We start from the raw sequence: 25,210 nt of genomic DNA, 5'->3' as shown, positions 1-25,210 counted from the left end.
CATATTCAGGGCAGCGTATCTGCCCTGAACACGGCAGGGAATGCTGTCCGGAAAATTGTGGTGCGTTTTTCTGGCGGAGTTTCCGCTGCGAAGTGGAGCTGGAACATGTAGTCATACTTAGCCCCTCCCTCTTTGCACAGTCCAGCCTCCTGGCATGACGTTGCAGGCCATGTGACGCTGCAGCGATCACATGGCCTGCAATGTCATCCGGGAAGGCTGGACCGGAGAAGAAGCAGGGAACACTGGGTAAGTATAACTTTATTTTTTTTTCGTACTTGCAATTTTTGCGGCGTAATAGCTGTGATTCTGCCGCAAATATCGCAACACACACTGCCTTGTTGCGGGTTTAAGCACCCTAATGAATTCAATGGGTAAACCCGGAACAGAAGAGTTGCGCATCCGCAGAATTAATTGACATGCTGCGATTGAAGTTACCAAACGTCAATTTGTGCGTTTTTTTCGGTGGAAATTTACCGCAGTGTGGGGACGAGCTTTGTTGGAACATACTCTGCTGCTACTGTAATACGCTGCAGATTTTCCGCAATTAATCCGTTGCGGAAAATCTGCAGTGTTTACGCTGTGTGTGTTCCTACCATAAAAGTCCAGAAACCACCTCCGTCCCCCCAAAAAAAAATCCATGTAGCATAAAATGATAAATAGGAGGGGGGAGGGGGATGCAGCTGCAAAATCTCTCCCTCATTATGTGTATAAAACTGCATGCTGTGAGAGGGGAGGGGGAGCAGCAAGGGAGACATCTAATTGGCTCGGAGAAGACTGCACACCTCTGACATCCATCCAAGAGCCCGTCCTCTCAGAAATGTGCATTTACAGAAAAAAGCAGAGGGGAGGGAAGGAAAGGGACCCAAAATCTGCAGGTTACACCACACTTCCGGCTGTATCACATCTAATACAGATCTACAGCTGCCTGGGGAAGGATTGGGAACTTTAAGACGGCTTTACTACCAGCCTCTATGCCCCCATTAATTAACAGCTATGTTCAGCTCCCCTCTAGACTGCCAGAAATCTAATGTGTGACCCACTTGACTGTTATATTGTGATTTGCACTTTTCTTTTTAGCTCATTCTCCATATGACAACCTGCGCTGCCCTCTAGTGGTATATGAACATGCAAAGAACAAAAATCTGCTACTGCTGCAGAACTGCACTGAAACACTGGTACAATCACGCAGCTGCGGCTTGGTGGTGATTTTGTGCGGTTTAGTCTGCGGGTTTTAATTTAAAATTTCATTATTCAATTTAATATATAGGTCTATATAACATGGCATCATACATCTTGTGACTCACCTGCAGATTGTATAGAGATAAATTGAAAAAAAATTAGCTTGTTGTAACAGATCAGCTGTCCGTGTACCAAGTTCCTGGGCAGCTTGTTGTGGCTTTTTTGTTATTCACAGATGTGAATGTGAACGAGCAGAGCTGCAGTGTAAAGCACTGTGAAGGTACAGAGCAGCAGCCGGAGCCTCTGATGAAATTGGAGGTGGATTTTAAACTACGTCAGACTCCAATAGTCAATGCAGAAAAGACGGAGTCGTCATAGCGATGATCTATGCACTTCAGGAGCTGCAAAGAGCTGATGGGGTGGGGGTGGGGGTCTCTTACCTGCTGTATATAGAAGGAGCAACTAAAGAGAATCCAGGCAAAATAATTGCCAATAAGAGATTCTATATATTTTAGAAGAATCACACAGAATTTATACCCGAGTAAGTCCCATTTTAATTTATTATACTATAAAAGACACAGTGGAATTTACAAAGATTTTATATACTATTTACACGTTTAGGAACATCCTATAATGCGCGCGTCACATCCTCAGCAGCGGAGATCTTTGGAAAGTGGCTCTTTCATATTTTTGTTGACTGATGATTTTCAAGCATTTGCCGAGAACCTACAAAAATAACAAAAAATAAATAAATTTAATTTCATTAACAAAAAGAACTTTATGTGGACATTTAAAATGTGAAAACTGTTCTTTAATATCTTATTTCTAGGCCGAGATATGATCTATTAAAAACACAGGCCCAAAGCCTGAGGCTGCACTACTGAGATTATGATGGCAACATTTCCTGGTCTGAATTTTGTCTTGTCAGAGATATCTACATCAATGTTTATACAGACACAAGTGCCAGTATTCAAGCCACGGTATAGATCTATGGATAAGCGGCATATTCAGGCCCTTACATGACCACGAGGCTGGGATCACACAGATAAGCCATAGTTCGCATCATATTGGTATTTTTTTCAATTATTATTATGTTTTTAGTGCAAATACTCACTGGTCTGGTGTCCTGAGGTAAAATCACTCCATCATCCCACAGTCTGGCTGAAGAATAAAACGCTGAACTTTCCTCCTTCAGTCTAAGAAACAAACAATAATGAATCTGCTTCTTCTGCTACACATGAATTATTACGGGCTCATAGTGGGGAGTCTCAAACAAGGGACCCCCCATAGGCCCTAATAGGACCTATAGACAGGGGTGGTCTTTATGTGACCATGCATTTGAAGGGGTTGTCCAGTTTAGGGAATCTTTCTGTACACCATATTTGGGAATTGTGAGTTAATAGCAGGGGGTCCTCTGTCCTGGATCCTCATCTCTTGGTCAGAGTGGAGAGCGGATATATAGAGAGTGTTTCTCTGGAGGTCCTGTCCTGTATTACACAGACAACACATTGATATGAATGGACACTATGTAATACCTCATTTCCCCTGTGGTGGCGCTGCAGGGAAAATGAACACTTTCTGTCAGGTCTTCCCACAGTTTACAGCTGATCAGTGGGGGTCCCAGCAGGAGGACTTTTTGTAAACAGCTTAATGTTAAGGTACTTTTCTAACAATTAGATATAGTCCAAAGCGGAGAACCCCTTTAAGGGCTTGTCCACACAACGGATTTGCTGCAGAAAATTTCTGCAGCATTTCCGCTTAAAGAGAACCTTTCACCTGCCCATACATGTACAGCGGAGCGCAGCGTGTAATGGGGAGCGCTGCACAAACCCTGCGGCACTTTACATGTGTTTCCTATCCTATCTCCGAGCGTGGGCGTGCACGCTCTCACTCTTCAGCTCTCGGCAGACAAGTACAAGACGGTGATCTCTCACAAGAGATCACACAGTTTTGTCTGCCGAGAGCTGAAGAGTGAGTGAGAGCGTGCGCGCACACGCTCTCCTCTCCAGCTCTTGCCATGACTCTGTCCCTAGCTGATTGGACAGTGTCACAGCGATGTTACACGCCCCCTTGACTGTTTAAGGGGGTTATTTAAATATCAGTCGCCAAATATAACGGCACCGATATCTAAATAACGGAGGAGGATAGGAACAGTTTTTAAAGTGCCCCTTGGTTTGTGCAGCCCTCCCCATTACACACTGCACATGTATGGGGAGGTGAAAGGTTCTCTTTAAACTAGCAGAAATTCCGCTGCAGAAAAACGGCACCATTTCCTGCATTTGTTACGGCAGAAAACGGAGCAGATTTTGCTGCGTTTTTCTCAATGTTGGGAGATGGTTGGGAGATCTCTGAAAAACGCAGCAATTCAGTCACTTTCCGCAGCAGAAATGGACGTGCTGCGGAATGAAAAATACGCCCCCCTGGTGAATTTCTGGACTGAAATCTTCCGCAGCGCGTGGATGACAAATATTCATTCACACCTACTTTGCTGCTACTTTATTCTGCTGCGTATTTTCCGTCTGCAATTCCGTTCTGTGTGGACAAGCCCCATGTCTTATCTATTACTGCAATATTCCGTGTAATTCCAGCATTTGATAAACCAGCAAAGAATTGCAATTGAATGTGGAATTTCGCAAGACCGGAAGCAACAGATGTAGCAAAGATGGACAATCAGAAAGTCCGGTGTTTTATCGCTGAAGCTGCGCCATTGCATGTGTCGGGGGCCCGGCTGTCGCCACTTCTGTGGTCTCGGATTTAATATACAGGAGGTTTAATGAGAACTGCGCATAGAATAGACGTGGCAACAATGTTAATGGTCAAGTCTATTGGTCCCCAGTGGTCATGTGATCGCGCCTTCAAGTATTTCAGCACAGCAGCCTTAGGCCCCATGCACACGGTACGTGATTACCGGCACGGCCTGCCACCCACATTTGCGGGCCAGGGTTCCCATATAAAGTGTGTCCTATCTTTGCGGAGCCTTTCTACGGCACGGACACCTTCCTGTAAATATAAAGGAAGGTGTCCGTGGCCAATAGAAATGAATGGGTCTGTAATTACAGACAAATTCTACGGTCGTGTTACAGTGGTAAACTAGTGAGTGTTATTGCATCCACTAAATAGGTCTCCAAAGCGCCAAAAAAATCTCATGTCACATGATCCCTCCCAGCCAGTCAGCAGCTCTGATGATTAATTCTCTCAACCCGTGGACCCCAATATTCATACCGGTTAAGCAGAGTCCTGAATTCGGTCTCGTCTGTCCAGCCCTCATACTTCTGACCGCTCCACGAAAACCTGGCGGCGTCCACAAGACCAATTCTTGCATTTGGCCAAAGGAACAAAAAATTTGGTTCATACGACCTCCCGCACTAAACCAAAATTTCGGAGTAAAAAGAAAAGTTATCAAACTAATTACTAAGTACAGCGTGGAGAAATCTTTACTGTCAGCAATCTCTGGTTATTGGCAGAAAATGTTACAGTAAAAGTTCTTAAAAGCCACGTCCACCTGTGAAAGGCATTTTTATTTTTTTATATAAATGTCTATCAGTGTGTTTTGTGCAACTTTATAAATAGTTTTTATTAAAAAAAAAAAATTTGGTTTTTGAGATACAGCTGCTTTGCATTCTCTATATAGAGCAGCTGTATCGTTCTCTAAATCTTGTTCCCATCAGGTCCAGGGGACTGACGGGTTCAGCGTGTCTCTGACAGTTCATCACTTAGAAGTGATAGATAACAGGTAGACCCGCTGACACTGAACCCGGCAGTCCCGCGGACCTGACGGGAACAGGATTTAGCGAATGATACAGCTGCTCTATATAGAGAATATAAAGCAGCTGTATCTAAAAAAGTTAAAATAATTTTTAATAAAAACTATTTATAAGGTTGCACCAATCACACTGATACACGTTTATTAAACATAGCCTTTAAATTACTTAGTAAAGTCATTTTAAAGGGACACTAAACCTAGAAATGAAGAAAAGCGCGTATAAAAAACGGAGTGGTTTAGCCTTGCTTGGTCTCCAAAGCAGCCAAATCAGCAGGTGGATTATCTCCAGCCGCAAAACTGCCCAGTGTCCGTCCATTTCCCAAAACCAATAATTAACGTTCGAATCATGATGGCGACATATATAAGACTTACCCTATGTATTTTTATCCTTGGTTTTGTGCCAGGAGAGTGAACAGGATCATAGAGGAGGAGTATTATCGGGTTATTTTTTTTGGGATGTTGGTTTCAACTTTTGTTCTTGATCTCTTTAACCCCTTAACGACCGCCAATACGCCTTTTCACGGCGCTGTGACATAAGCCTGGCACGGGTGTCCTGTGCCGGCTAAAGTGGGTATCGGGCGGTCTAAAGACAGCCGGGCACCTGCTCTAACGGGCAGAATCGATATCAACATCGATCTCACCCGTTGAACCTCTTAGATGTGGCGCTCAATTGCGAGCGCCGCATCCAAGTGGTATTGGAGGGAGGGCGCTCCCTCTTGCACCCCACCGGCACCCTGCAATCGCAGGGTGCCGGTGGCTTCTATGGCAGCCAGGGGCCTAAGAAAGGCCGGCAGGTCTGCCTGTAGTGGATGCCTCTGACTCTGGACTTGATATGACACAGTGGACCAACACTGCTGCTCAGTGTCCACAGTCCTGTTTTCAGATGAAAGTAAATTTTGCTTTTCATTGGGAAATCTCGGTCCCGGAGTCTGGAGGAAGAGTGGAGACGCGTCAACCCAAGTGTCTTGCGGTCCAGTGTGAAGTTTCCACAGTCAGTGATGGTTTGGGGGGCCGTGTCATCTGCTGGTGTTGGTCCACCGTGTTATATCAAGTCCAGAGTCAGCGCAGCGTCTACCAGGACATTTCCCAGCACTTCATGCTTCCCTCTGCTGACAAGCTTTATGGAGACGCTGATTTCATTTTCCAGCAGGACTCGGCACCTGCCCACACTGCCAAAACTACCAATACCTGGTGTAATAACCACAGTATCACTGCGCCTGATTGGCCAGCAAACTCGCCGACCTAAACCCCATAGAGAATCTATAGGGTATTGTCAAGAGGAAGATGAGACCCCAGACCCAAAAATGCAGACGAGCTGAAGGCCGATATCAAAGCAACCTGGGCTTCCATACCACCTCAGCAGTGCCACAGGCTGATCACCTCCATGCCACGCCGCATTGATAACACCTCAGCAGTGTCACAGGCTGATCACCTCCATGCCACGCCGCATTGATAACACCTCAGCAGTGCCACAGGCTGATCGCCTCCATGCCACGCCGCATTGACAACACCTCAGCAGTGCCACAGGCTGATCGCCTCCATACCACGTCGCATTGATAACACCTCAGCAGTGCCACAGGCTGATTGCCTCCATGCCACGCCGCATTGATAACACCACAGCAGTGCCACAGGCTGATCGCCTCCATGCCACGCCGCATTGATAATACCTCAGCAGTGCCACAGGCTGATCACCTCCATGCCATGCCGCATTGATAACACCTCAGCAGTGCCACAGGCTGATCACCTCCATGCCACGCCGCATTGATAACCCCTCAGCAGTGCCACAGGCTGATCGCCCCCATGCCACGCCGCATTGATAACACCTCAGCAGTGTCACAGGCTGATCACCTCCATGCCACGCCGCATTGATAACACCTCAGCAGTGCCACAGGCTGATCGCCCCCATGCCACGCCGCATTGATAACACCTCAGCAGTGCCACAGGCTGATCGTCTCCATTCCACGCCGAATTGATAACACCTCAGCAGTGCCACAGGCTGATCGCCCCATGCCACACCGCATTGATAACACCTCAGCAGTGCTACAGGCTGATCACCTCCATGCCACGCCGCATTGATAACCCCTCAGCAGTGCCACAGGCTGATCGCCCCATGCCACACCGCATTAATAACACCTCAGCAGTGCCACAGGCTGATCACCTCCATGCCACGCCGCATTGATAACCCCTCAGCAGTGCCACAGGCTGATCACCTCCATGCCGTGCCGCATTGATAACCCCTCAGCAGTGCCACAGGCTGATCGCCTCCATGCCACGCCGCATTGATAACCCCTCAGCAGTGCCACAGGCTGATCGCCTCCATGCCACGCCGCATTGATAACACCTCAGCAGTGCCACAGGCTGATCACCTCCATGCCGCGCCGCATTGATGCAGTAATTCATGCAAAAGGAGCCCCGACCAAGTATCGAGGGCAGATACTGTACATGCTTTTCAGTAGGACGACATTTCAGTATTAAAAATCATTTTTGAAATTGGGCTTATTTAATATTCTAATTGTCGGAGATACAAAATTATGGGTTTTCAGTAACTGTTCCCATAATCATCAACATTACAAGAAAAAACTGCTGGAAATAGATCCCTCTGTGTGTAATGAATCTATAGAATGTATAAGAGACACTGTTTGAATTAAAATTACTGAAATAAATTAACTTTTTGATGATATTCTAATTCATTGAGAAGGACCAGTATATAGATATATATTTTTATAAAAAAAATTGAGAGTAGAAATACTTGAATCCAGCATTTGATGACTCAGATAAATCTAATAATAATTTGGCACTTGTCGACTTGATTATCCAATAATCCAAAATATCGGAAAAACCGTCACCTATGTGGCCCCAGTGTGGATTTTCTATACCATCTCTGTACATACCATAGCAAAGCTTTCACCTCCGTGGCAGCCGCCAATCACCACCGTAATTTTGGGCACCGTGGCACAAGCTACAGCAGCGATCATTGACGCCTGAGCTTTTAATCTATTTGTAAGCTGTTCTGCCTGGAAAACAAAGACTTCTGGTTTTAAATAGGGAAATTCTCTACAAAAAGAGAGTGTTTTTTTTTCTACATATCAAACTAAGACTTTACCTTTGACACACTTGACGGAAGATGATCCTGAGATGATGTGTTCTGGAGAAACAGCAGAGGGAGATCACGCTGGTTACAGATCTGTACAAAATGGCTTCCCTTTAGAGAGGCGTCATGGGTCAGGTCTCCATTACTGGCCACAACTCCAACTAAATTACTGAAAGGAAAGACAAAACTTCTTCTGATGAGAACAAAATAAAGTCATAAATAACACCAAACTGATCAATTACAGTAACAAACGTGTATATATGTATACACCTCACCTGATAGAAAGCGGGAAGGATCAGAATGGATTAGAACAGGCAGAAATATATATATATATATATATATACACACACAACTCTCAAAGTAACAGGCAGCACTCCATGCGATTCCAGTAAACAAGGGATACTATATTCACCCATAAAAGTGCGGCATTTCAGTCCACATCTCAACTCTCTCAAGACCTGCTGCCTATTACTTTGAGAGTTGTATTTTCAAAAGCACTAGAGGTCTAGGTCCTGAGGTGAGCACCAGTCTGTTAGCTGCTGTATGATGATGCTTTCTTTTGAATATATATATATCCTAATACTGCCCCCTATATACAAGAATATAACTACTATAATACTGCCCCGTATATACAAGAATATAACTACTATAATACTGCCTCCTATATACAAGAATATAACTACTATAATACTGCCCCCTATATACAAGAATATAACTACTATAATACTGCTCCTATATACAAGAATATAACCACTATAATACTACCCCCTATATACAAGAATATAACCACTATAATACTACCCCCTATATACAAGAATATAACTACTATAATACTGCTCCTATATACAAGAATATAACCACTATAATACTACCCCCTATATACAAGAATATAACCACTATAATACTGCCCCCTATATACAAGAATATAACTACTATAATACTGCTCCTATATACAAGAATATAACTACTATAATACTGCCTCCTATATACAAGAATATAACTACTATAATACTGCCCCCTATATACAAGAATATAACTACTATAATACTGCTCCTATATACAAGAATATAACCACTATAATACTACCCCCTATATACAAGAATATAACCACTATAATACTACCCCCTATATACAAGAATATATCTACTATAATACTGCCCCCTATATACAAGAATATAACTACTATAATACTGCTCCTATATACAAGAATATAACTACTATAATACTGCCCCCTATATACAAGAATATAACTACTATAATACTGCCTCCTATATACAAGAATATAACTACTATAATACTGCCTCCTATATACAAGAATATAACTACTATAATACTGCCCCCTATATACAAGAATATAACTACTATAATACTGCTCCCTATATACAAGAATATAACTACTATAATACTGCCCCGTATATACAAGAATATAACTACTATAATACTGCCCCTATATACAAGAATATAACTACTATAATACTGCCTCCTATATACAAGAATATAACTACTATAATACTGCCTCCTATATACAAGAATATAACTACTATAATACTACCCCTATATACAAGAATATAACTACTATAATACTGCCCCTATATACAAGAATATAACTACTATAATACTGCCTCCTATATACAAGAATATAACTACTATAATACTGCCCCCTATATACAAGAATATAACTACTATAATACTGCTCCCTATATACAAGAATATAACTACTATAATACTGCCACCTATATACAAGAATATAACTACTATAATACTGCCCCGTATATACAAGAATATAAGTACTATAATACTGCCCCTATATACAAGAATATAACTACTATAATACTGCCCCCTGTATACAAGAATATAACTACTATAATACTGCCCCCTATATACAAGAATATAACTACTATAATACTGCCCCCTATATACAAGAATATAACTACTATAATACTGCCCCGTATATACAAGAATATAAGTACTATAATACTGCCCCTATATACAAGAATATAACTACTATAATACTGCCCCCTGTATACAAGAATATAACTACTATAATACTGCCCCCTATATACAAGAATATAACTACTATAATACTGCCCCCTATATACAAGAATATAACTACTATAATACTGCCCCTATATACAACAATATAACTACTATAATACTGCCCCTATATACAAGAATATAACTACTATAATACTGCCACCTATATACAAGAATATAACTACTATAATACTACCACCTATATACAAGAATATAACTACTATAATACTGCCCCGTATATACAAGAATATAAGTACTATAATACTGCTCCTATATACAATAATATAACTACTATAATACTGCCCCCTATATACAAGAATAACTACTATAATACTGCTCCTATATACAAGAATATAACTACTATAATACTGCTCCTATATACAAGAATATAACTACTATAATACTGCACCCTATGTACAAGAATATAACAACTATAATACTGCCCCCTATATACAAGAATATAACTACTATAATACTGCTCCTATATACAAGAATATAACTACTATAATACTGCCCCCTACGTACAGGAATATAACTACTATAATACTGCCCCTATATACAAGAATATAACTACTATAATACTGCCCCTATATACAAGAATATAACTACTATAATACTGCCCCTATATACAAGAATATAACTACTATAATACTGCCCCTATATACAAGAATATAACTACTATAATACTGCCTCCTACATACAAGAATATAACTACTATAATACTGCTCCCTATATACAAGAATATAACTACTATAATACTGCTCCTATATACAAGAATATAACTACTATAATACTGCTCCCTATATACAAGAATATAACTACTATAATACTGCTCCTATATACAAGAATATAACTACTATAATACTGCCCCGTATATACAAGAATATAACTACTATAATACTGCCTCCTATATACAAGAATATAACTACTATAATACTGCTCCTATATACAAGAATATAACTACTATAATACTGCTCCCTATATACATGAATATAACTACTATAATACTGCTCCCATATACAAGAATATAACTACTATAATACTGCTCCCTATATACAAGAATATAACTACTATAATACTGCCCCTATACACAAGAATATAACTACTATAATACTGCCTCTTATATGCAAGAATATAACTACTATAATACTGCTCCTATATACAAGAATATAACTACTATAATACTGCCCCCTATATACAAGAATATAACTGCTATAATACTGCCCCTATATACAAGAATATAACTACTATAATACTGCCCCCTATATACAAGAATATAACCACTATAATACTGCCCCCTATATACAAGAATATAACTACTATAATACTGCCCCCTATATACAAGAATATAACTACTATAATACTGCCCCCTATATACAAGAATATATCTACTATAAGACTGCCCCTATATACAAGAATATAACTACTATAATACTGCCCCCTATGTACAAGAATATAACTACTATAATACTGCTCCTATATACAAGAATATAACTGCTATAATACTGCCCCTATATACAAGAATATAACTACTATAATACTACCCCTATATACAAGAATATAACTACTATAATACTGCCCCCTATATACGGATATACAAGAATATAACTGCTATAATACTGCCCCTATATACAAGAATATAACTACTATAATACTGCTCCTATATACAAGAATATAACTACTATAATACTGCCCCTATATACAAGAATATAACTACTATAATACTGCCCCTATATACAAGAATATAACTACTATAATACTGCCCCTATATACAAGAATATATCTACTATAATACTGCCCTCTATATACAAGAATATAACTACTATAATACTGCCCCCTATATACAAGAATATAACTACTATAATACTGCCCCCTATATACAAGAATATAACTACTATAATACTGCCCCCTATATACAAGAATATATCTACTATAAGACTGCCCCTATATACAAGAATATAACTACTATAATACTGCCCCCTATATACAAGAATATAACTACTATAATACTGCCTCCTATATAGAAGAATATAACTACTATAATACTGCCCCCTATATACAAGAATATAACTACTATAATACTGCCCCTATATACAAGAATATAACTACTATAATACTGCTCCTATATACAAGAATATAACTACTATAATACTGCTCCTATATACAAGAATATAACTACTATAATACTGCCTCCTATATACAAGAATATAACTACTATAATACTGCCTCCTATATAGAAGAATATAATTACTATAATACTGCCCCCTATGTACAAGAATATAACTGCTATAATACTGCCCCTATATACAAGAATATAACTACTATAATACTGCTCCTATATACAAGAATATAACTACTATAATACTGCTCCTATATACAAGAATATAACTACTATAATACTGCCTCCTATATACAAGAATATAACTACTATAATACTGCCCCCTATATACAAGAATATAACTACTATAATACTGCTCCTATATACAAGAATATAACTACTATAATACTGCTCCTATATACAAGAATATAACTACTATAATACTGCCTCCTATATACAAGAATATAACTACTATAATACTGCCTCCTATGTACAAGAATATAACTACTATAATACTGCCTCCTATGTACAAGAATATAACTACTATAATACTGCCTCCTATGTACAAGAATATAACTACTATAATACTGCCTCCTATGTACAAGAATATAACTACTATAATACTGCTCCCTATATACAAGAATATAACTACTATAATACTGCTCCCTATATACAAGAATATAACTACTATAATACTGCTCCTATATACAAGAATATAACTACTATAATACTGCCCCCTATATACAAGAATATAACTACTATAATACTGCTCCCTATATACAAGAATATAACTACTATAATACTGCTCCCTATATACAAGAATATAACTACTATAATACTGCTCCCTATATACAAGAATATAACTACTATAATACTGCCTCCTATGTACAAGAATATAACTACTATAATACTGCCTCCTATGTACAAGAATATAACTACTATAATACTGCTCCCTATATACAAGAATATAACTACTATAATACTGCCCCTATGTACAAGAATATAACTACTATAATACTGCCCCCTATGTACAAGAATATAACTACTATAATACTGCCCCCTATATACAAGAATATAACTACTATAATACTGCCCCTATATACAAGAATATAACTACTATAATACTGGCCCTATATACAAGAATATAACTACTATAATACTGCCCCCTATATACAAGAATATAACTACTATAATACTGCCCCCTATATACAAGAATATAACTACTATAATACTGCTCCCTATATACAAGAATATAACTACTATAATACTGGCCCTATATACAAGAATATAACTACTATAATACTGCCCCCTATATACAAGAATATAACTACTATAATACTGCCCCCTATATACAAGAATATAACTACTATAATACTGCTCCCTATATACAAGAATATAACTACTATAATACTGCCCCTATGTACAAGAATATAACTACTATAATACTGCTCCCTATATACAAGAATATAACTACTATAATACGGATACATATATATATGTGTCCTAAACGGGTAGGAACATTTTAAATGTGTGACAGGAATTGCTCTGTAATTTATTATCTCTCTGGTAAGTGGAGTCAGACGCTGGATTTACAGAATATTGGGGATTACACGTACCCTTCAACTGAAGCAAACCCGGTTATTAGAGTAGTTCCATAGTCGGCTTTGAATTCCAGGAGTTTGCTGCCATCTACCAGTCGGCTGAGTATCTGCAGAGAACCAATGTACTGTATAACCACGTCAAAGGTCACTAGTAAATCTACACTTTCCTCAATCACGCTGGAGACGAAGGACTCATTCAGACGAGCGTATATATGTAGTCTATGTGACGGCCATTAGAACAACCGCCGTCATACGGACTCCTGTATTTCAATGGGGCCGTTCACACAACCGCTGTTTCAACGGAGCGTGTGAAGGGTCCGTGATAAATAGGACATGTCCTATTTTTTTTTGGACTTCACGCATCCCTCCATAAATGCTGGTCTATGGGGGATGCGTGATAACGCGTCCCGCACGGGTGCACCTCAGACGTGAAAAACGGTAGTTTTTCACGTCTGAGGTTGGCCATGTTTGCATGATTGTAATGCTTTTACTAGATCTGGATATAACTTTTCAAGTATTTTTCATTATTCATCTGGTACAAATTAGATGATACTCCGCTCACACCCAAAGCTGCATTCATATTGCAGGTTGCTACTTAAAAATTAGTCAACACAGTGCTGACATCCCAATCCCTTGAACCTCAGACCGCTGCACTATAGTACAATGCACTCTGGGAGATGTAGTTTCTTTTTTTATACTACTGTACAGCTCCTGGTGTAAACATGTCATCTCCCACAATGCATCACAGCAATTATTTTTAAATTCCACCGTTAAACCAGCAACAGGCAGCAATAATATAGGAGTTTCAGTGGCCTGAGAGCCAACAGGAAGTCAGCAAGACTTTAAACGCAGCTCCGGATGTGAATGGAGGCGGTGACATGACTCAAAACAAGTACATAATTAAAAAACAGCAACGTATATATGTTATTAATATTTACCCCGTAAACGGCGCACCTTTCTGTTAAAGCGGTTTTCTAGGACTTTGCCGCTGCCTTCTCCACGTTATTTACCAGACACAGCTCTATACATTCACTTGAATGGGACAGAGCTGGAGAGAGCTGCAGTACCAGGCACAGCCACTTCCGAATGTACAGCGCTGTTCCTGTGCCGGAACCCCACCGGTCGGATACGGACGACATATGCGAAGGAAATCCCCTTTCAGGGTCAGTTCACGTTGCGTAAATTTTGCGGATTTACTGCAACGGATTTCGTTACGGAAAATCGGCAGCAGAATAAAGTAGCAGCAAAGTGGATGAGACAGAACAAGTCTCCTCCACGCGCTGCGTAAATGCGGAGCGGAAAAACTGCTCATAAATGGACCTGCGGTGCGGTTTTTTACTCCGCAGAACGTCAATTGTGTTTGCGTAAACGCTGCTTATTTGTTGCGGGTTTTCCCCAGTGAAATCAATGTGGAGGTAAAACCCGCAACAAATAGCAGCTGTTGCGTTTTTTGTGGCAGAATCGCAGCGATTCCGCCACAAAAAACTCAGAAAAATAAAAATCTTATAGTTACCCAGAACTCTGTGTTTCTTCCTCCAGGCCGGCCTCCTGTGATGTCATTTCATCCCATGTGACTGCTGCAGCCAATCACAGGCTGCTGCAGTCTCCTGGGCTGCGGGACGTCAGAGGGACACGTTGCCACGGATACGCAAGTATGACTTTTTTTTTTTTCAGGCCGAAAACCGCACCATAGTTTTACGCAGCGTATCCGCCCTGTGTGAACATACCCTAATTATAAACCTATTACAGATTCACCTCAGGCTTTACATCACTTACCAGTTTAGCATCCAAAGTGTGACTGTAATCCCGAGGCGCCAGTCCCGCCAGCTCCTCAGTGTCATAGGCAGGATCCTCGAACTGTGCGCCGTCCTCGGACGGAGGGTCGAAATTTAGGGTGGAAATAATCATTCGGGCGCAGCTGTACGCATCAGACTCGGTGGATGCAAAATGGTCGACACATCCGCTGACTCTGGGGAGAGACGGGAGACACAACGCTCAGGATGCGATAGCGGAACAGCCGTCGCTACAATTACTTCATAAAGACACAACGTCGCCCCCTACTGTTCATAGCGTTATATAGCAGCCGAACTCACGGCTACATCCGCAATAGAACGACGACGACGATTTCCAGTGATGGAAGAAGTCGCCTCCGAACATTTGCAGCCTTGTTGAAGCAGCGGTCAAAATACGGATGATCATCTGATCGTTCTTCTGCCTGGATGAGATATACAGCTATATACTCATAGACACACATTGACACAGCTGTATCACCGTTATTCTAGCGGCTAATAAGCGCCTCAAGGAATGGGGGAGGGAAAATCTCCATTTCAATGACGGAGCCATGCGGCAGAAATATTAGGCGGATCCCTCCATGCTGACTATTACCTGGAGTGCATTTTGGCTCCGCCCAGGTCTTCTGCAGTGACGTCCTCGCCCGTGGCAGCTTTAACTAGCGGGGGTCCAGCTAAAAATATAGTTCCAATCCGGTCCACCATGATGGTCTCTTCTGCCATTGTTGGGATGTAAGCGCCCCCGGCTGTACACGAGCCACACACCACGGCCACCTGCAGCACATCACACATAGGGATTTATAACATCGGAGCCTATAGGTGACGTAGTCTACTGTATGGCATACGTCATAGGCACTCATTACACGGATACGTCGCGGGCTTTTCAAAAGCTTTTCATGACGGATTCGTTAAAGGGTAACTAAACGTTTGACAAACTTCTGACCCGTCAGAAGTTTTGATTGGTGGCACTGAGACCCCCACCGATCGCTCAAACTAAGGTCTCGTGTGAGCGCTCGGCCGCTTCGTGTCTGTTCGGCTTTTTCCAGGAAATCAATGTATCGGAGTACGGGCTCTATAGAAAGTCTATGAGCCCGTACTCCGCTACAACGGCTTTCCGGAAAAAGCTGAACAGACACGAAGCGGCCGAGCGCTCACACGAACGCTTCGTTTTAGCGATCGGTGTGGGTCTCAGTGCTCGGACCTCCACCAATCAAAACTTCTGACATGTCACTATGACATGTCAGAAGTTTGTCAAACGTTTAGTTACCCTTTAAGTGGAAGCCATTATACCCAAACGGTCATAAATTGACCTGCAGTGCATTTTTTACAATCCGCAGCTTGTCAATTATGTTTTCGGAATCGCTGCTTTTCGGTTGTGAGCAAAACCCGCAACAAATATTAGATGTTGTGATTTTTGCGGCAGAAAAGCATCAATTCCGCCGCAAAAAAATAAATAAAAATAAAAATCGCAGTATTACACATACCCAGAATTCCCTGCAGGGACCAGGGCAGATACGCTGTGCGCTTTTACGTAGTGTATTCGCCCCGTGTGAACACGGCCTAATGGTTCCTGTGTAACGGATACGTCATGAAAAGGGTCAGAAAAGTTCACGCTGTATACATTAAACAGGTACCGCTATAGTCTATGGAGGCGGATCCGTCACAGCCGCCGTTTCACGTATACATAGACTAAAGGCTCCTTTCACACTGCGTTTTATAGAGTCCCACTTTGTCTCAGTAAAGGTGCCATTGCTGGTGTTCTCTTCTCACGGTCTAGCTGTTGGCTTCAATGCACATGTGGTTTTTACCGATCTGGAAAATTGGATTTGCTTAGCCCTGATCTTCACTCCATGATAGGAAAAGTCGTAGAAGCCTTATGGCTGTGTTCACACGTGCCGTTTTGTGGCAGTTTTTTGCCACAATTTTTTTTTTAAATTGCAAAAAAAATGCAACGGTTTCGCAAAACCACAAAGTTATTGCTGCCGTTTTGAGGGCAGAATAAAGGACCTGCGTATCGGTTACCCATCATCCCGTAGGCTGCTCGCACCTGAGGTATTTTCATAGCGGACATTATGGCTTCATTATAAAACGTCCTCCCGCCATGCTCCTTGTCAGGAAACAGCTGAGCCTGCGGACAAAAAAAAAAAACAACAATATGGTAACAGACACCAAATCCAGTGTCTACTTTTTCTGCACATTTGAACGTAGTCTATTGTTCCCTGTTATCAGCCATTTCAGGCTGGTAAAACGGACAGGAAATTCAGTCAAATCCCTGCTCCAATGACCAGTAGGTCACATCTCCAGTGCTGAGAACCTCCCTTTGTGGTCGATGTTAGCGGTTTCAATTGCTCACCATTTTCAAGATCTCTGCTTGCTGTGAGTACATTTTTTTGTTTAGGCTCAGAGGCTGAAACCGTGTAGGAATCAGTGCCCAAAAAAATGGCCTAAACCGCCTCCCATTGATTTTAATCGGAGGCGGATGAGTTTTCTTTCCCGAGCGGTTTCTAGCTGCTCGCAGGAGAAAAAAAAGCGGCATGTCCTTTCTTGCTGCAGCTCCGCCTCTGACCTCCCATTGAAATGGGAGGCAGAAAAAGCGTTTTTTCGCTGCATTTTTTGCCCATGGTGCTCAATGGCCATGGGTGAAAAACGCAGTGAAAATTGCAGCAAGAAAGTGCAGCCATATTTTTTACTGCCTGCAAAATACTCCATGTGAACTCTGCCTAACAGTGAGGGTAGAAAGTATCAGCCTGGAGACCACATTGTTTTGTTGCGAGAAAATAGTCTAGACTGGATACAATTGTAGCAAACTTTTAGTTGTATGAGCAGGACGGCCTTTGGATTTTTCATTCCCTGACAGCAAGCAGAAATATTAACAATGATGAGGAATTGAAACAACGTACCTATTTTAGAAATTTGCATAACTTTTTAGAATACGTAGACACCCCTTTAGGTCTATAAGGGGGCGTTACCTCCGCTGAATCTGCTCCGGATTAGGACGCAGCGTTCACTAGTGGAGGAGCTGGATTACGGGATTACCCTGTATGTTTTGTTTTTCATGGCGCTCATCTGCTGGGCCCGCTTCATCTTGCGGGTGAATGATAGGACTGGACGTGATACCTGAAGAGGCAGGAAGGCGCCTCCGCTGTCCACCAAGTACACGGTGGGCAGCCGGTTCTGTATGGCGATCTCCTGAGCTCGCAGCTGCTTCTTCACGGTTATGGGGTAAGCGGTTCCCCCTTTCACCGTGGCGTCATTAGCGATGAGCAAGCACCAAATACCACTGATCTTCCCAATGCCTACAAGACAGAGAAACGGAGAACATCCATAATGAAGACACATGATATGCGGTGGCCATACAACTTTGGTTTGGATAACCCGACCACACGTCCCGCCAGTGATCAGCAGATCATGGGGGTCCCGCTGCAATCAGCTGGGAAAATGGTCAGCAAGTTCTCATTCAATGCAGCAGGAATACATTTTTAGGCCCGGTTCAGAAAAATAATCCGCCTTAGAATTCCTTCAGAAATTTTCAGGCAGATTTTAAACTGCCTGCACTTATTTTTCCACGTGCGGCCATTGTAGCGAATGCAAGGACCACGGGCAAAAAAACGCTCAGAAACGAGCGTCGCAGGTTTTTCTGCCTTTCATTGATTTCAATGGGATGTCAGAAGCGGAAAACGCAATTTTTTTTTCCCGCGAGGAGCCAAAAGCCGCCTGGGAAAAACTCCTCTGAATCCTATTGAAATCAATCAGTGACGATTTTGGACGTTGCTTGGTCGCAGATTCGGACGCAGTTTCGGAGTCAAAATCAGCACCAAAATACTGCGTGTGAACTGACCCATACTGCGCATTAAAATCACTGCGTTAGGTCCTCCAGATTTATAGGTTGTCCCACCATGTCAACATCATCTAATCACAAGATCGGTGAGAAGTGTTTGATCACTGGGGGTCCCGAGTCCGCTGCTTGAATGGCGCGGCGGTCACGTATCCGTGCTGCTGCTCTATTCATCCTCCATAGGATTGAGGGAGAGAGCCGAGCGCTGTACTCCGCTTTCTCCATCAGTCGGATAGAGAATGAATGGAGCGGCAGCACGCATACGTGACCGCCGCGCCATTCAAGCAGCGGACTCGGGACCCCCAGCGATCAAAAACTTATCACCGATCCTGTGCATCACCTCTCTATTCCAATACTTGCCAACAATAACGATTTTGGACGAGACCACCCAGTAAACCAGACCACGAAAAGGAGGAGTTTAGGCAAATTTGCAAAAAAAGTGGGTGTTCTCGTCATTTTGGGGGCAGGGCTTTAAACGTCCCAATTTTGGAGATTCCAATGCTGGTAAGTGTGTATTCCCTATGCAAGGACAGAATCCTAAATAACAGCAATACAGGAGAGTGGTCGGTGTAGTCCGAGAAAGCTGGAACGGCGACCATATTGGACATAATTTGTGTTTACCTTACAGGGGTCCCATATTCTTACCCTATATATAATGCGTCTAACATTAGGGTCTCACCAGTAAGGCACCCGGCAGAGGGTACGTCACCGTACGGTAGACCAAGGCCTGCGAATGGAGATAGTTCTAGGAAGGTCTCATCATCCAGGAGCCTCGTCAGCCTCTCCCGCACCAGCAGCTTTTTGTTCCTCTGCGTATGCCGTAGAGTCGCGTTCTCTCCTCCTCCCAATTTAACCTTTTCCAATAATTCCATGAACCTGGAGAAAATCCACCACAACTTCTAAAGAAATGATCCATCTTATTCATTGTATAATGGAAAACTTTCTAATATAATTTGCATTTAGATTCCTCAAAAAGTGTTCACGAGCTCTGCTTGCTGTCAGTGAATGAAAACCCCTTGTTTAACCCTTTCACACTGCAGATCTATGTCGGGAAAGGGTCTTTAAATATGGCGCCCGCTCAGAAGCAGAGTGGGCGCCACAGCCGCCGGGTCTCTGCTGTGTTGCACAGCAGAGACCCGGCGGCAATGCATGGGATCGGAAAAATTTCTGAACGCAAGTATTTAACCCCTCAGATGCCGGTGTCCGATGTCAAAATAAAAATGTAAGAAAAAAGTTTTTTTTAAAACATAAAAATTCAAATCACCCCCCTTTCCAAGAGATCACATATAAAAATAATAATAAACATAAACACATTAGGTATCCCCGCGTCCGAAAATGCCCGAACTATAAAGATATTTATCCAATACGGTGAACGTCGTAGCGGGAAAAAAGGTCGCAGTTTTTTTTGCCACTTCCATCCCCAAAATTTTTTTATAAAAGTGATCGAAATGCTCGACATTCCCCAAAATGGTATTAATAAAAACATATTTCCACGTACAAAAAAACGGCATACACAGAAATAGAATAAAAGGTTTGGGGGTCACAATATGGTGTAAAAAAAATTTGGGTTCTATCAAAATGTTTAATTAATTTTTTTTAAAAGTACTAAAACATAACAAAAACAATATAAATTTGGTATCACCGTGATTGCACCGACCCGCAGAATAAAGATAGTGTCATTTTCACCGTACATTGGACACCGTAAAAAAAGAAACCCATAAGAAAATGGTGGAACTGCTGCTTCCCCCCCCCCCCCCCCCATTCTGAATTTTTTTCCAGCTTCCCAGTACATCGCACATAATAAGAAATAGTGCCTTAAGAAAGTACAACTTGTCCCGTAAAAATGAAGCCCCCATAGGGCGGTGTCAACGAAAAAAAAAAAACGTTATGACTTTTTGAACCCGGGGAGAGAAAAGCATAAAAATTAACATGAGTCTGGTCCTGAAAGGGTTAAAAGGGTTAAAAGGGTTATCCGGAAATTTTCTCAAAATAGACGGCTTATCCTCAGTCTAGGCCATCAATATTAGATCCGTGGGGGTCCGACTCTCGGCTGTTTATGGGGGCCGTAGCAGCCATGCAAGGTTTTGCAGCGTTGTCCCATTCAAGTAAATAGGACCGTGGTGCAATAACTTGCGAGCGCCGCAGCCCCTTAAAACCGCTGAATAGCGGGGGGTGCCACGAGACGGATCCCCACCGATCTAATATTAAGCCATCAATCTTAAAATACCAGATTACCCCGTTAAATCCCGAGGATGAAAAACCATCCTGACCTAATACTTCCCACAGCTGATTGTTTGCTACAATGTTATCCCGTCTAGACTATCCTCTGTGAGCTAAACAGTCTGGACTCCAGATTGATACATTTTTACCTGCACTGATACATTGTAGCAAACTATGAGGACAGGAGAGAGAATTTTGCTGCTGATGTATTAAGTTTACATATATCTGGTCATGGGAAAGCTGGGTGGCGACCACGTGTCCTCCTGTACAGCTCTCACAGAGGTAAACACTCATATTCCTAGAATCAAGGGGAAGATCGCTGCCTAGCTAGGTAGGTTTGCCATTCAGGAGTCTGAGAAAGGTGGATGACTACACGTCGTAATTATTTCCGGACAGGTAGTGAATTGCACTTTTCCCTTCAGGTGTTTTCCTAGAACGTCTCGGAGATTCGCACATTATTGGCCGCTATGACGCTCCCTCCCAATAAACCTGCCGCCCTATAAAACGATCAGAGATTATAATTTCATCACTCGAGATCTTACTGGAAGAACGGAAGACGTTACAGGAAAACTCCTGGGAGGAAAATGCAATTACTGTCATGTCAGGAACTGTAGTCACCCAGCTTTCCCGACTCCTGAATGGCAAACCTGCCTAGTTTTACAGTGATGCATCTCGGATTCCAGAAAGTGCTTACCCCTATGAAAACTGTAAGGCCTCGTGCTCACAAACGTGTTTTTGCGTCCGCAATTCACCCACAAATCTGCGGGTGAATTGCGGACCCGTTCATTGCTATAGCCCCGTGCACACGACCGTGGTTTTCACGGTTCCTTCAAGGAGCGCAAATATGAGCCGCAGAAACTCAGGACATTTCTTATTACGGCCCGCAAATTCGCTACGCACTTGCCCATAGAAGTCAATGGCCCTGTGGAAACACCTCCGTGTGACATTCGGAATTTTGCGGAAGTATTGCCAAGCGACGACAGGAAGTTGTCTTTGCACTTTTTTTATATGATCTGCGTATGACATTTCATCCGCAAAATACGGACCACGGTCTGAGAATTTGCGGACCAGAAAAACAATACGGTCGTGTGCATGAGACCTAAGTATAATATATTTTTGGTTTTCGGAGTTCTGTTTTTTTGCGGTGGGATCGCTGCGAACCCGCCGCAACTGCTATTTGTTGCGGAATTTACCTCTCCATTGAATCCAATGTGGAAAACCCGCAAAAAAATAAGCAGCGATTACGCAAATACAACGGACATGCTGCGGAATAAGATTCTGCAGTGCAGGTCAAATTCTGAGCGTTTTTTCCGCTCATCATTTACGCGGCGTGCGAAGGAGATTTGTTTTATCTCATCCACTTTGCTGATACTGTATTTGCTGCAGATTTTCTGTTGCGGAAAATCCTCAGTATTTACGCAACGTGTGAACTGGCCCTAAATGAAAAACGTCACTAAAAACGAAGTGTCTTTGGATGCAGTGTGTGAATGAGGCCTAAAAGCGGTCAAAGCAGATTACAAGGGGGTAGGAGGCTCTTCAAATATTGCATTTAAGGAGAGATTTAAAAAAAGTCAATTATCCTGATTATATTATAAAAAGTTTCATAAAAGTTAAAAAAGTTGATGAACTTTTTTGCCAGCTGCACATGATGGACTCACCTGTGCCTGCAGCGGTCACTGTTCCTGGTGTTGGCTTCATATACATGTCTGTGGATGGGCAGGATGTCTCCTGGTATGACAGGGAAGGCCTGTGCCCCCCTCCTATGCCCTGCTGCAGCCTGGGTACTGAGCAGAGAGCACTGTGAGCTGCAGAGGGCAGGCTGGCACCGTCCGAGCACATGTGACCCCAGTCTATGTAACCCCAGCGCTGCCATGGACAAAGTGCCAATCAATGGCTGCAGAACTGACCAAAGTCCGAGAGTGAAGGGCAAACACTCAGTTCCCGGCCCATTGCAGCACATTCGCCGCCAGCTTCACTTTCCCGTCCGCAGATTCGACACCACAGGCTGGAATAGGTTTGATGTTGTAGTTCTCGTTATCGCCACTAGAGGGTGCACTGAGCAGAGAATACTGGGAAAGATATAGAAAAACTAGTACGAAGGTAAAGTGAAGCGCAACCAATCAGATTACAGGTTATATTTTTCTTAGGCTGGTTGGGAGATGAAAGCAACGTCATGATTGGTTGCTATAGGCAACTGCGCCATTAAAAAAATAATAATATTGTTATATTGAGTTTACTTAAAAACGGGTTATCGGACATCATTTTATCAGGCAGAGTCTGAGAGTCAGAGTCCTGTATGGCCCCATACTACGCAGGACATGCTTCAAAAACGGCAGAATTTGAATCACAAATATGAATTTGAATCACAAATATTGCATATAACCCCGTTCATCACGCCCCTAAACTAAGGGCTCATGCACACAACCAAAGTGGTGTGCAGGGCCCGTGATTTGCGGCTCAGACGGCCGTGGAGTGTCAGGGCACATGGCTGTGTACATTCATTTCAATGAGCCCGGACCGCAAAATGCGGCCGTAATAAAGACATGTCCCATCTTCTTGCGGTCCGGGCTCCCGAGCAATGCACGGACCGTGGAAACCACGGTCGTGTGCATGGGCCCATAGAAATGAATGGGACCACAATTCACCCGTAGATTTGCGGGTGAATTTCGGACACAAAAACATGTTCATGTGCATGGGGCCTAATACAGACCCCAGACCAGACCCCTTAAACTAATACAGACCCCAGACCAGATCTCCTAAAGTAATACAGACTCCCTTAAACTAATACAGACACCAGTCCAGACCCCTTAAGGACACGGCCAATTTTGGCCTTGAGGACAGAGCAATTTTTTAACATTTCCCCTCTTTGCATCCCGACGCTCATAACTCTTTTATTTTTTTGTACGGTGTAATTGTATGAGACTTTGTTTTTTGCGGGACGAGTTGTACTTTATGTAGGTACCATTTTTTGGTACAAATACATTGTCGTTTAATTTCTATAAATTTTTATTTTGGCGAAAATGCAGAAAAAAAGCAGTTCCGCTGCAGTTTTAATATTTTTTTTTTTACACCATACACCGATCATCATAAATAATGTTATACATTTGTTGTACAGGTTGTTACGGTCGGGGCGATACCAAATATGTCTATATTATTTCATGTTTTGGGACTTATATTTTAAAAAGTTTATTTATTATAAAAAATGTGTGTTTCTGTGTTTTTTTTACTTTTTATTTATTTATTTATCATTACATTTTTTTTACATTCATTTAACTTTTTTTTTTAAAACCCATAAAGGGATTTATCATTTTTATTTTTATTTTGTAACTGTAATGTACTGGCATAGATCTATATTCTAGTACATTAGCCTGACCCAAGACCAGACACCCTAAATAAACCCCCTAATACACACCCCCTAAAATAATATAGATCTCAGTCCCAGGCGTCAAGATGTTGTCGGCTGTGGCACCTGGGAAGTGAAGAGGACTGCTGGGGCAAAGATAGGTGAGTATTTTGTCAGAATGTGGGGAAATTTACAGGAGATTCCCGCAAAAAGGAGAGACCTCTTGCGAGAGAGTTGGCAAGTATGACTTTAAGGG

General features: G+C 42.1%; 1 protein-coding gene across 1 annotated transcript; it reads right to left on the bottom strand.

Moving 5' to 3' along the window:
* Positions 1-1,721: 1,721 nt before the first annotated feature.
* Positions 1,722-23,606, bottom strand: LOC142657617 (biotin-dependent 3-methylcrotonyl-coenzyme A carboxylase beta1 subunit-like). Its single transcript, XM_075832815.1, has 12 exons — positions 23,270-23,606; positions 20,071-20,267; positions 18,674-18,852; positions 17,604-17,684; positions 16,152-16,330; positions 15,543-15,735; positions 13,782-13,873; positions 8,046-8,202; positions 7,834-7,956; positions 4,402-4,544; positions 2,294-2,375; positions 1,722-1,905 (listed from the first exon to the last, which is right to left on the bottom strand). The coding sequence occupies exons 1-12, from the start codon at positions 23,569-23,571 to the stop codon at positions 1,822-1,824; spliced, it is 1,812 nt and encodes a 603-aa protein (XP_075688930.1). The 5' UTR covers positions 23,572-23,606; the 3' UTR covers positions 1,722-1,821.
* Between the last annotated feature and the right edge of the window lie 1,604 nt (positions 23,607-25,210).

The sequence above is a fragment of the Rhinoderma darwinii genome, chromosome 7 (genome assembly GCF_050947455.1).
Source record: "Rhinoderma darwinii isolate aRhiDar2 chromosome 7, aRhiDar2.hap1, whole genome shotgun sequence".
Taxonomy (NCBI): Eukaryota; Metazoa; Chordata; class Amphibia; order Anura; family Rhinodermatidae; genus Rhinoderma; species Rhinoderma darwinii.
The sequence above is the reverse complement of the archived record's forward strand: the minus strand, read 5'-3'. Positions and strand labels throughout refer to the sequence as shown.

Bases quoted from the DNA above. Each gene is read 5' to 3' on its own strand.
- LOC142657617 (XM_075832815.1), bottom strand. From the start codon at position 23,571: ATGTGCTGCAATGGGCCGGGAACTGAGTGTTTGCCCTTCACTCTCGGA. The intron at 8,203-13,781 runs GTACGTGTAATC...CTTTCCTTTCAG, and splicing joins GGGTTTGCTTCAGTTGAAGG to TAATTTAGTTGGAGTTGTGG. The intron at 2,376-4,401 runs GTATGAATATTG...TTTGTTTCTTAG, and splicing joins TTCAGGACTCTGCTTAACCG to ACTGAAGGAGGAAAGTTCAG.